The 14,239-nt window shown below is 37.3% G+C and overlaps 1 protein-coding gene across 10 annotated transcripts in view; it reads right to left on the bottom strand.

Moving 5' to 3' along the window:
* The window catches only part of ralgapa1 (Ral GTPase activating protein catalytic subunit alpha 1), a 155,100-nt gene that overhangs the window by 128,692 nt on the left and 12,169 nt on the right, over window positions 1-14,239 (bottom strand). For 9 of the 10 annotated variants that reach the window (XM_061895787.1, XM_061895795.1, XM_061895794.1 and 6 more), the window contains exons 2-7: window positions 11,424-11,534; window positions 11,244-11,293; window positions 4,133-4,190; window positions 3,948-3,991; window positions 1,687-1,864; window positions 1,320-1,435 (exon numbers count right to left, since the gene is read on the bottom strand). In XM_061895787.1, coding sequence (XP_061751771.1) covers window positions 1,320-1,435; window positions 1,687-1,864; window positions 3,948-3,991; window positions 4,133-4,190; window positions 11,244-11,293; window positions 11,424-11,534 — 557 coding nt within the window. The remainder of the gene's footprint in view (window positions 1-1,319; window positions 1,436-1,686; window positions 1,865-3,947; window positions 3,992-4,132; window positions 4,191-11,243; window positions 11,294-11,423; window positions 11,535-14,239) is intronic. The other variant, XM_061895788.1, reaches the window with a different exon arrangement.

The following is a 14,239-nucleotide window of genomic DNA, read 5'->3' on the forward strand; positions in this document are numbered from 1 at the left end:
TAAGCATGTAAAAGTAGGGCTGAGCGATATATTGATATACTCGAGATATCACGGGTTTGTCTCTGTGCGATATAGAAAATGACTACAGTATATCGTGATATTTGAGTATACGTTCTCACACAGTTGCTTTTAGCTGCGGGAAATACACTGCATGCGTTTCCCACTCTTTCTTGTCTCTCCTTCTCAAACTTAAAACAAGCGCACCTTCTTACATACGTCACATACTGTCACGCCTGCAACATCACACGCCCTCCCCGAGCAGAAAGGTAGCTGCATGGGTAACATTAGCTGTGGTGCCAATGGTGCGTTGCGAGTGGTAATACGAGAGAGAGAAGATGTGAATCTGGTAACAAATGGAGGAATAATTAATTCCCAAGAAAAACAGAACGGGGTGCATCGTCTGGTGGTGGTTTGGCTTCAAGCAGGAATATGTGGAACAATTATGCGGCAAAAGCATTGCTACAAAAAGTAGCAGCACTGCTAATGTAGCATCATTTGAAAAGTCCCCCGCTAGAGAATGAAGAGTGCTTGAAACTGCATGTCAACATCTCCGTTCGGTGCCACACCCACAAAATGCCGAAGCAATAATATCCAGATCAACAGCATATGAAAAAAAAACAACAACAGAAGGAGATAACGTCCGCAGGAACCTACCACAGAACCAAAGACATATACTATTTCATTTACTGTTATGCAGCTCATTTTTATTTGACAGTTTTTGAAATATCTTGAGTGACATCATGCACAAAAGTGCACTTAATTTGTTTTAAACTATTGTAGTGACATTCAGTACAAAAAGTGCACTTTAATTTAGTATTGTTTTGATATGTCATCTTAGTGACATCATGCACAAAAGTGCACTAATAGCTTGTTTCAAAATATCTCTGAGAATATTGAACTTTCTGTTTTGGAAATGACATGAATGTTTGTGCCACTGCTTAATAACTGTTTAATAAATACAGTTTTGCTAAATTGACTTAGTTGTGATTTCCCTCTATGCATGAAAGTTTCAAATGTGCATGCATTAATGCAGTATGAAGTAGAATGTTTTAATGTAGACACAGAATCATCATACCGGTGTGATTATATGCATCAAGTGTTTATTCAAGGCAAAGGCAAAATATCGCGATATATATTGTGTATCTTGATATGGCCCAAAAATATCAAGATATTAATAAAAGGCCATATCCCCCAGCCCTAATATAAAGTCAACTTGTTTTTCCACTCTACTGGTAGTTTGAGTTGATAACACATTTTTTATCACAATGTGTGTGTTCATATACTGTGTTAGTCCTGTTAGTAATAAAATATGATTATACCTGGTTTACCATGTATTTCAAAAGGGCTTCAAGGAAGTAAGCAGTAAGGTCTTCCTGGTTCTTGTCACCAGACTGGGGAGGAACCAAAGGAGTGATCTCTTCTGGGGTCACCTGAGCTGCAGAGTGGAAAAAACTTACTGCGTTAATATTAAACTGACGTAAAGATGTGGTTTATGAATACATCCAGAGGTATCAAAAAAATTATTTATTTGGATAATTTTATTTCAAAAGTAGGAGTTTATAACCAGCTTCTTACACCTTTGACATGGTATTGCTTGTATGCTCAAAATGGCTGTTTGGCAAGCAAGCTCATCGGCACATTTTCGGAGTTAAAAAGTAACAAGTATAGAAGCACTCTTCTACTCACTCTCTAGTAAACTCAGGGGTGGGTTGATCAGAGTATCCAAAGTGTGTGGAGACCCATGGCAGAGTGGAGCTGGGAAGCCAGGAATTAGACAGGCAAACATACAGAGTTGCTCACGCTGTGCATGACTCTGTAATGCCTGCATCCACAGAAGGAACAAGCGCACTCCTTCACGGCGGATCTGCATGATGTAGTGTGGGATATGTTTATTAGCATATAAATAGCATGTGTAATATCTTACTAACGGAAGTAAACCCCTCACATTTCAGCAAAAATGTATTATATCTTCGTAATTGAAAAGACACCTGAACAGGGAGAGAATTTCATGTATAGTTTTACCTCGCCACATCGTGTTACAAATATTGTTGCTTTACCACAATGCAGGATTTTTTTTATGCATTTTCAACAATTTTTAAGCCAAACATTGTTAAATAAACTCAAAATACCAACACTATAGTAGTATTGGCCACGAGAGGAAAGCAACCCCATTAGAGCATGCTGTTTTGTATCATGGCCACTTATTGGCTTAGCTTCAGGCAACATTACATTCTTGGATAGACAGAGTGTAAAGGTAACTAAACTATGTTATTTCATGTCTAGAGGGCTCTCATAATATTGAAAAACGTATTAAGAAAGTTGTCAACTGTTTTTTTTATCCTCTATAAAAATATTTGAGTTATAATTAATGTTTCATACTTTGCGAAGATTTATTGATCTGTTTTCAGATTTTGCACTACGGTATTTTAACCAAATAGATTGTATGACATTGTAAAGAGAATGTCTAAAATTTCTAATCAGCTGTTTTTAGTTCTATCTTGCTGATTGTATTGTACCACATGGCCCGGCCAGAAATCTGGGTTCTAAGAACTCTTGCTTATTAGTGATTCCTAGAGCCCGAATAATGCCTGCGGGCTATATAGTGTTTTGTATTCAGGCTCTAGTACTCCGGAATTCCCTACCGGTAACAGTTAGAGATGCTACCTCAGTAAAAGCATTTAAGTCAGCCCTAGTTGTTCCAAGTCGGGACCCAGGATGGACCACTCCTCTGTGCATCAATTGGTGATATCTCTGCGCTGCTGACGTATCTACATACGAGAGGATCCCCTGCCGGCCCCACTATGAACTGGATTCTCACGTTATTAACCGTATCCACTCTGCATCCATTGCACCAGTCACCCAGGGGGCGTCCCCTCATCTGCGGTCCCTTCCAAGGTTTCTTCCTGTGCCCATTAGGTTGAGTTTTTTCTTGCTCTGATGTGGGATCAGGTGAGGATGTCGTGGTTTGTGCAGTCTTTTGAGGCATTTGTGATTAAGGGATTTTTAAATACAGTTTGATTGATTGATTAATTAATTAATTAATTGTACACACAAATCTAAATTGTGCCCCAAGATTTCATATTTTTTGCTAACTAGCCATAATCCTCTTGAATTGGATGGAATTCACTAGAGCTGCACCTTGCGCTCCTCCACCACCTCCTCTGTTCGAGGTTCTCAATCAAGCCCAGGCTGCAGGAGACATGTCGTAATTGTTTTCCCATGCTTTGATCCCTGTGCTTTATGCAATGCTGCGGCTAATTTATGGATTTTTTTCAGGTTCACTAACTTCAAATATTGCCCAAAAATTAGGTTTGTCACATCAGACCAATGAAATTGCCAAATGGATCACGGTGGACCAATGAAATTGTTCACATTAAATAAAACACACTAACACGATCATTCAGTTGGCCATTTAGCACGTTGACTCACCCTCATCTTGGAGAAGACACCATTTATTTATATCATGACTTTGTGCTGACGTTGCGTAGTTTTTAGTGGAAAGTGAATCTATAATGCTGTACAAGCTGTAAACTGACTACTCCAAAGTATAACCATGTTTAATGGTAAATGGGTTGTATTTGTAAGGTGCTTTTCTACCTTTTTTTTTAAGGAATTCAAAGCGGTTTGACACTATTTCCATATTCACCCATTCACACACACATTCACACACTGATGGCAGGAGCTGCCTTGCAAGGCGCTAACCAGGGCCCATCAGGAGAAAGGGTCAAGTGTCTTGCTCAAGGACACAACGGACGTGACTAGGATGGTAGAAGGCGGGGATTGAACCAGGAACCCTTAGATTGCTGGCACAGCCACTCTCCAACTGCGCCACGCCGTTTTACTCTGTTAGTATTGTCACTTGACAATATATAATATACTGTAATAAAAATCACTGCAAAAATGTGAGGGGTCTAAAACAATCTGGCTTTGAATCAAAGAAGACACACCTTTAAAGAGTTCCCGGTATGCAACAGCTTTTTCAAGATCAGCCCTAAAAGAGGAAGATGCGTTTGATAAAAAACAATACTACATCAACAAATGCATTCCTTAATAGGTGAAAAAACCAAAACAAAAAGTATTGGGCCAAACAAAACATGTTTTAAAGGTATGCATATGGATTTGTGCGTGTTACCAATGCTGTGGAACTGCCATCGGCTCTGGATTCTCTCTGGTAGGAGCTGCAGGATTTTCTGAAGCAAAATCAGAAAAAATGGAGATTTAAAAAAAAATGCAGCAATGTTGAGACATCCTGAATGAAAACCAACACTTTCCATCCAACCTTATGGAGTTTGAGAGGTGCTGCACAAACAAAAATGGCCAAAAAAGGAATGCCCGACACGGCCAAAAACAGGTGTGCCAAATTTGTGGCATTGTATTTAAAAAGTCTTGAGGCTGTAATTTCGGCCAAAGGTGCATCAACAAAGTATTGAGCAAAGGCTGTGAATACTTACCTGTATGTACATGTGATTTTTTATTTGAAATATATTTGCAAAATCTAAATTTAAACCTTTTCACATCGTCATTATGGGGTATTGTGTATGTAATTTTGTGGACAAAAATAATGTTTATTTAATTGTAATATTTTCTGTTAAAATAAAGCCATATATATATATATATATATATATATATATATACACACACACACACACACACACACACACACACATATCAGGGTTTCCTGCAGCGCATTGTTGTTAAGGCAGCCGAGCCACCGTCTAAACTAAAGTCTTTAAAAAATATATATATATTTTTTTGTCCCGTCCAGCTTCTCAGGCTAATCATATAGTTGATGTAGATGCCCATAGCGGCTGTTCAGATTTACTTTACAAAAGAGAAGTGTAGGATAAATCTCTTGTTGCCTTGTTTGTATTTGACTTTATTGATTGTATTTATATTACCATTTGGTGCTATACTAAAGCTGCTACGCTTCGTACTGCCTCTGTCAGTGCTTCTCTGCAGCACCCAGCATTGTCCCACCCACACAACCATCTGATTGGTTACATGCAGAGCAATAACAGCCAATCAGTTAAATTAAAAAGCTAAAGTACCAATGATTGTCACACACACACTAGGTGTTGTGAAATAAGTCCTCTGCATTTGAACCATCCCCTTGATCACCCCCTGGGAAGTGAGGGGAGCAGTGGGCAGCATTTATCATTTATGGTGATTTAACCCCCAATTCCATCCCTTGATGCTGAGTGCCAAGCAGGGAGGCAATGGGTCCCATTTTTATAGTCTTTGGTATGACCCGGCCAGGCTTGAACTCACAACCTACCCGATCTCTGGGTGGACACTCTAATTCAGGGTGGTAACAGCCAATCAGCGGTCAGTATTCAGAGCACATGGAGAGATGGTGTGGGTTAGCAGAAAGATGTTTAGCAGGTCAATGCAGCGGACTCTCCCCAAATTATAATAAACACCTACCAGTCAACTACTAGTAACATCACTATGAGCCCGTTGACATTATGTTAAAATTGATAGTTGATATAATAATGTAACTGCATCATAAAGCCTACATGAACTCCATGTTGTTCTCCTATTACTATTGTACTAATTTTTCAGCAATAGTTACATTAATCAATAATAATGTAGCAGCCTAGTTTCCCTGCTATCACGTGTTGATAAAAACATAACATTTTAATTAAAAAAATTACTAAAGTCTTCACAAATGCTGTAATAAATTAAGCATGATGAGTTTAGCATATGTCAGCATGTGGCCCTACTTTTAACTTTTTTTTTCAAACGCTTATTGCAAACGATTATTTACAGTAAATCATTCATTTGACTTAGTCATTATTTTGAGTTGGTAAATATTGACTTACTAAGATTAGTATCTCAGGTAACTAAGACTGTTTTGTGCTTTGTTTTTACTTTAGGTAAAAAATATTGAGGTATATATCATATATCGCCACCCAGCCCCTTCCCCGTCCGTTTCATCCCTGGAGGGACACCACCTTAACTAAAAAATATTCTGGGGGAAACGCTATATGTGTATGTATGTATGTATATATATATACACACACACACATATATATATATATATACATATATATATATATATATGTATATATATATATATATATACTATATATTTATATATATTTTTTTTTTTCCCCAAGATGGGGCCGCTGTAGTGACTGCTGTTGGCAGGAGCTCTGTGCTCTTGTGTCATCCTTTTGTGTTTCCCTCTTGTTTTCATGTGTTATAATATATATATTTATTTTCCCTTTTGGTCCAGGACCCCTTGGGACTGTGTGACACAGGGTGGCACTTTCGTGACATTTGCAGTGCTTTTTGTGGACTTCTGGATCTGCCTCCCGGGAGCCTTTTGGCCATGGAAACCAGCTGCTGGGTGTCTGCCACACCAGAGTCCGTTCGGAGAGACTGGAGGAGATGCGGATGAATTGACAGGGCCGAGGAGCTGGCACTGAGAGCCGGGACGGACAAGCTTCGCAGTGTCTTGACTGAATGAGCAGGTATCGGACACCTCAGTCTCCTTGGACGTATCCTCGCTCATCCATGCGGGCAGGACACTGGCCAAGAGTTGGTTGGCCACAGAGTGGAGTCTGCTCTCTTGGTTGCTTTGTTTGGTCTGCTCCTGTCTCTGGCCATGCTCCCTCCACCCCAGCAGACGACGGCGTGGAACACTGCAGAGGCCACCGCAGTGTATATGTTTCTTTTAGTTTTTATTCATAGCTGTATGTAGAAGTGGCTGGTTGCATCAGCTCCGCTACTTTAATGTCTTTAATGTCCTTTTTGTTCTTTGATATCTGATGTTTCCCTCTTACATGCGTGTAAGAGGGATGTGTACTATGGCTATGAGTAGTTTTTTTCCCTTGGCCTCGGTCTGGACCCTCTCTCCAGGGGCCCAGGCTTAGACCGTTTTTTTCATTTTATTTCATTTTATTTTAATCTTTTATTTTTTTCTCCCATTCCCCCACTTGTTTACCTGTATCTCACCTTTTTTGTAAGGGGTGCCGGAAGTTGGCAGACCCGTCAGCGATCCTGTTCTGTCTCCCTGTAATGTTTGTGTTTTCTTGAATGGGATTGTGCTAAAAATTTTAATTTCCCCTCGGGGATTAATAAAGTATGTCTGATTCTGATATATATATATATATATATATGTGTATATATATATATATATATATATATATATATGTGTATATATATATATATATATATATATATATATATATATATATATATATATATATATATATATATATATATATATATATATATATATATATATATATATATATCCTAGGGCAGGGCGATATTGGCTTTTATTAATATCGCAATATTTTTATATATTTATGCCATATTGCGATATACGATATATATTACGATATTTTGCCTTGGCCTTGAATGAACACTTTAATTACAGCAGTATGATGATTCTATGTGTCTACGTTAAAACATTCTTCTTCATACTGCATTAATATATGCTACTTTTAAACTTTCATGCAGAGAGGGAAATCACAACTAAGTCAATTAACCAAAACTGTATTTATTAAATACTCTTCATTCTCTCACGGGTGACTTTTTAAATGAAAGAACAAATTAATAGTGTTGCTACCTTTTTGTAGTAACACTTCTGTTGCATACTTTGCATATTGCTGTTGTCTGCTGAATATCTTCCCACTTGAAGCCAAACCACCAGATGATGGACCCCCTGCTCTTTATTTTGGGCATTTATTGTTCTTCCTCCATTTGTGATCAGTTTCGTACCTTCTCTCTCTTGTATTGTCATAAGCTCCGCTCCGCTCTGCTTGTACGCCCTTACAGCTAACGTTAGCCATGCTGCTACCTCTTTGGAAGGCGAGAGCGTATGACGCTAGACGCGCAAAAGTATGTGACGTAAGTAAGAAGGCGGGCTTGTTTTCCGTCTCTGTGAGAAGGAGACACAAGAAAGAGTGAGAAACGCCTGTTGTGTAAAAGCCCGCAGCTAAAAGCAACTGCGTGAGAACATATAATCGAATATTAAGATATAGTCATTTTCTATATCGCACAGAGACAAACCTGCGATATATCGTTTATATCGATATATCGCCCAGCCCTAATATATACATACATCTATATATACATACATACATCTATATATATATATATATATATATATATATATATATATATATATATATATATATATATATATATATATATATATATATATATATATATATATATATATATATATATATATATATGTATAGATGTATATGTATATATCCATATATATGTATAAATCTATATGTATATATATATATGTGTGTGTGTGTGTGTGTGTGTGTGTGTGTGTGTGTGTGTGTGTGTGTTTCATTATACTATATGCTATCAAGTTTAGTTCATACTCATGAAACGGATAAATTGACTCAGACAATTTTAATTATGGCAAACAAAAGATAGGTACATTTATTAATAGGGGAGAGGGGAGTAATTTCAGCTATATTTAGCAAATCCTCCACTGTATTTTGACTTTGGCTAGCCATTCTCTGAAGAGGAACAGAGAGGCAAATGGAAGTCAGCAACAAACCCATGCACGCAAGCACTCACTCACTCGCTCTCTGCTATCTTATCCTTGCTACCCAAACACCCTGATTATGGTTCCGGTAGTGGTGTCAGTGGTCTGGTGATGCTTAACAGGAGCAGGAATTATGGGTCTTGGAATCAAACAAACTTCAGTGATTTAGATTAATTTTGTTTTGTAACCATGTTACATTTTGCATTAAATTTTGGGGTTTAGCAATCTGTTAGCTGTTGTTCAGTTTAAAATTCAGCTAAGCTATTAGTTATGTGGATATTTTAGAACTATTAACACTGGAAAAAATATTTATACATTTTATGAATCTACTTATAATTAAAAACTAAGTTTAAAAAAATGCTGTCCATTTTTTTTTCAGCAAATTTCTAGTTTATTGGGGGATGACGTTACAATCCTTTTGATTCTGGTTTTGGACGTGCACCACCATCCACAAAGTTTTGTTAAAATGGGTAGTAATTTTGGGGAATCTAACTATAGCTTTATGTGTTGGATCAATATCAACTTTGGTATATAAAAATGTCACGCGATGATGGCTGTTGCGTCATGGGAGACACCTAAGGTTGTGGTGATTTTAAGGATGCAATTGAACAAGGTTGGAGCATGAGGTAAAAGGCTTATTTTTTACTTAAGACAGCGAAAACGAGCAACACTTATGTGGATAACAAAACACAACTGTGCATAAAAGAGGGGAAACAAAAGATTGCGCTGCGAAAAATACTTCCACGGGTAAAATAAGATTAACAGAAACAGAGTGGCTACCTTAGCTGGGAGGAAAACTACACAGGGCAGGGAGGCAAAAGGGCTTACAGAAACTGGAATCAATGAGAAAAATCCAGAGCATGAATCCGAAGTTCTGTGTCCACGTGGAGTAATCAAGCAGTCTCGACAAACAACCAATGTTCCAACCAAGAATAGTCCCTCACACTCAATTTAAATAATCTTAATCACAAACAGAAAACAGGTGAGGGCGAAAAGTGCTTGAAAGCATGTGTAAAGCAGTTATGAAAAAAAAAAAAACACAACAGGAAGTGCCACCAAAAAAGGAGCGCAGGAAAGGAACAAGCACTAAACACAGAAGAAGACTAACAAAACCCAACATAACGGCACGGCCTGGTGTAACCAGCCGTGACAAAACAGTGAAAATTAATTTTCTGGGGTTGCAATTTAGGCTTTTTACGTTGGATTTCTAACTTTTCTTCAGAATTTGACAAAATAAATATTATTGTGTGTAATAAAATAACGATATCATATAACAATGACCAAACACGCACCAACAGAGATCTGTCACAGAGCTGAAACTTAGGCTCAATTCGAATTCTCCCTCCATCTTACTCACCCTTACCCTTGGCAAAGTATTGCAAATACCCCTATGCATAGGCTAAGTCATCAACCTTCGCCGTTTACCAGCAGTGACGTAAGACAGATGCAAAAAACGTTTGTTTACTTTTAAGATGCCGTCACACACAATATTCAGCTTTGTTTGTGCTCTTCTTGATTTATTTTGCCTGTCTTTCTAAAGAAGAAGACAACATCGTTGGCAAAATATGCAAGTGCTGGCGCATCAGCTTACAGTATATAAAATGTGTTTCATTGTGTATTTGTGTTTGAAGACAATATTTACGTGTCATAGCAAAGGTTTGAAGTCTGACGAAATGAAAATCATTAACTAGGCTTATTACTTAAATTTGCATTCTTCTCTGGGTTTTTGGTCTGCCATCTTTCTCCTCGCACTTGACAGTTTGGTGAAGTCTACGAGCTCATTTCGCCTCGAGAGAGGTTCTTCGCCCTAAGGCTAGAAATAATCCTAAAAACTAGGGCAGCTCGATAATTAATGTAGCGTGCCAATTGAAGGAAATAAGACGTTGTACCGATAAGTCAGATAACATAACATAACATAAAAAAGATTAATTAAAAAACCAGGCTCCAACTAAACAAAATTACCCCTCGTGTGCTATAGGCAGGTTGAGCAAATCAAGCGCTCCTTTTCTCCTACCTACTGCTGTAGAAGGCCTGTCATAAACTTTCCCTGAGCTCATTGTAAACAAACATGCCATCGATCGTGTGGAACTTCTTTGTTGTCTCGGTGGAAGACATTTTGCGTGCTATCCGCATCACATGTTCTGCAAACATTCTGCGAGCAAGGAAAAGAACATCGCGCTTCGACACATCAAACCTTATCAGCCACCTGAAAGGCCAGGATCGCTACTACAATGTTTTAAAAGTCTATGAAGACGCCTACTGCTAAAGAAGCGGCCCCAAAGCCAGACACAAAGAAAGGTGAACGTAACCTACACTTACGTCTAAATAAAAAAAAAAAGAATTATCTAAATTAGATATCGGTTATTGGTATTAGTCTTGGGAAGCAGGAAGTGATCTGTATCGGTATAAGTTTGAAAAAAATATTGTGCATCGCAAATAAAAACATAATTTAAAAATAATAAAAGGAATAAACGTAGAATAAAAGAGAAATTCCACTTGAAACTTGTCATAAGTTTGTGATCAATTATGATTTATCTGTCCCCGGAGCAGTAAAGAGTAAAACTCTTGTTAACTATTTAACCAATAAGCAGTGACAAAACAATGCAAGGTGTTTTTCAATTGGTAGATGCAATTAGTTGTTCAAAGATTACATTATATTCCATATTGTGTTTTATACAATACAGAGATTATATTATAAAATAACTACATGAGTATGTACCTCAAAAATGAAGAGGATAGAGTCCAACTCCTCTCTCTGAGACTTGTGACCTAAAAGGGCATTAATGAACACATGAAAATGAAATGATTGATTTAATCATAAAAAATTTTCTACTGACTGGCAAGACAATCTTAAATCAAAATAACATCAGAAACAAGCACAAGAGTTGATGATGCTCACCCTTTTGTTTGAGGCTGACCTCAATGGTGATGAAGTTCTCAAAGAAAACATAGTAGATGTGGGAGTAGTTCAGGTCAAAGAACTGCTTCAGCTCTGATGACTCAGCATTTTCTGGAACATATACAAAAAATTACGCTGATTTTTAATTAGCTCAGACATATAAAGCAAGCTTAGGTACTAAGAGGGTTGAAAAGGGATTTATGCTGCCCATTCCAATACCAATCATCCATGAGAGAGATCAGCCGATACCAAATATCGATACCGATTACATGTATTAGCTATAAAGTTCTCTATTTATTATTGATGAGTGCTATTGACAGTTGAATGAAACGTGTTTCTTGTTTTCTTTATTACAATGACTTGTTCGATCGGAACAAAGTCGAAAGAACACAATATCTATCGATAAACAAAATCAAAAACTACTGTCTATTACTCACTTAAATAAGTTTTGCCCTTAAAGTTTTCCCGTGTCCAGAGAAATACTCTTTGAATTTTGTAAACAATAACAAAAAAACTAAGATGTTTTGCAAATACTGATCCAACCACTGTATTAATATTGCCCTGGGTGGCTCCATCGGCCCTCCTCTTAAAAGTTGTGTACTTCTAGCAGTGACAATGCCGACACCTAACAGTTGCTGTTATATCATCCTCTCTCAACACTCTTACCAATTTTACTTGTTAATTTCCTGTTAATACCTGTTTACTATAGGCAGTAACGCAGTTCCATCGACACTTCCTCAAGTTTGTTAAGCAAGAATTTGTTTTTTTTTAAGATAGTTTAGCAGCAAGCTAAGCTATTAGCATGTCTGCTCTGCTTCTGTTTGCTCTCAGTGTGTAACATGTTTAGCCTCGTCCAAATACTCGACAATGATACTTGAAAATGATACTTAAGATATTAAGAAATGCAGTTTTTTTGTCGTAATGGAGGTGATTATTATTAACTTAGGTGAGCAGCTCCACACTGTGTATGGAGACACATACACAGTGTGCATGTGTCTGCTAGCTGCTAGCTTGTCAGCCCGGGGACTAAAAATGAATACAATATTAGCCAGAAGGGATTGGTATTTGTGATTGACATTGAAATGGAATACTCAGCAATGGCAATCACATACTTTTTCAAGAAAATCGGCCAATACTGATCAGTGGCTGATCGATCAATACATCCCTAGTAGGTACTGTACACTGAAAATATCAAAATAATTTATTTCTTGTAAAAAGAATTAATATTGGGACTTTTGCTTGGTTTGTTTACACCTTGAATTTTTCCATTAGTGTAATTTGCAATATGCCCGACACAAGTGGAAGACGCATCATAAATTATGTACACCTGTGTTTACACAGTGAATATTATTTGATGCGGCAAACAGTAACAGGAAGTCGATTTTGATGCATGCTTTGCATTTTGGGTCTGTGACTTACAGTATTCTATTGCCTGACATAACTTAGTGAGTTATAAACCTATATTAAATTGGATACTTGACTATGCAATTACAGTAATATGATTAAAAATACTTATCCTACATTATGATAACCACATAATTTTTACAAATCACTGATTGTGAATTCAAGGACAACTTCTACACCGCCACTCCAAAAAAGTAAGTGTCTTTGTACTGCTACCTTATTAGTGGTGAGCAAGACAGTACAAAAAGTACTACAGTTAAAAGTAGAGGGGTTTTTTTTTACATTTAGAAAGAAACTTGATTCACTTTACGTACAATTGAAATAAATGGAAGAAAATTGATGGATGGATGGATGGAAACACTAGATCATTTGAATTATATTGTTTTTTGACTCTGATTTTTAAGTAAGTTATTATTGTAATCTAGTGTACAATTAAAAAACTTGTGTTAAACACATCAGTGAATTATGTAAAATATTCCAGTATATAGCACTATATCACAATACTGTATTGTATCATGATACGTATTGTAAAGTACATGCCAATACCCAGTTATCATTACAACACACCTGTTCTGCCAGAGAATTAGAACACAACGGCAGGAGGGATCAGTTAGCGGACCACTCAGCGACTTTGTCACCATCTTAGTAATCAGACCCCTGGAGACTCTTGGAGAAACTCTTTTTCAATAAAGCGACTAGCAACAAATCTAGTCAAAAGATTTTTCACGCACACACACACACAAACACACAGATCAACTAACCACGTCACAAACAGCTAATACTAAAAATAGTAAAGAGGCTGAAAGATCAACACTTTGGGAACCATCAAGTCTAACGTGGTAAATGTGTAGGATGCTCATTCGAATGCGCTCTTTGATTCCCTCCTAAATTTCTTAGTCGTTCAACCAAAGGGAATCAACAAAGACCTAAAAAGCCCAACACACACTTTTCAAGTAATATTTTGAAACTGACAAAAACCACTTACAGACTTTTTCTGATTTGGTATATTAAATGGATATACAATGCAATGTTCTGAGTTGACAAAACTGATCGGCGACACATAGGCGCAAAGATAAGCACCTGCTTGGACTGTTTTCCAAGTTATTAAAATGTGCTATACTAAACTCTCACAGTCACTACGTCTCCATCCAATAAAATTAGTCTGATTTCTCAAATAGTTACGTTTTTTTTTAGTTTCATACCTTTGTGTGAAGTCCAAGTGTCCATGCACACTTTCTAACATAACTATTGGTCATACGCCATGTGCCTTCCGTAAACTGGGGGCGCTTATTTAATTTTAGCGCGCATAAATTTGTTCCTTTTCCGGTTGATCTATGACGTCACACTGGCCATCTGCGGATCCTTACAACTTGTTTTAAGTGATGTCCTTTGTAATATCGGCACAAATTACA

Source organism: Nerophis ophidion, linkage group LG03, assembly GCF_033978795.1.
Source record: "Nerophis ophidion isolate RoL-2023_Sa linkage group LG03, RoL_Noph_v1.0, whole genome shotgun sequence".
Classification (NCBI taxonomy): Eukaryota; Metazoa; Chordata; class Actinopteri; order Syngnathiformes; family Syngnathidae; genus Nerophis; species Nerophis ophidion.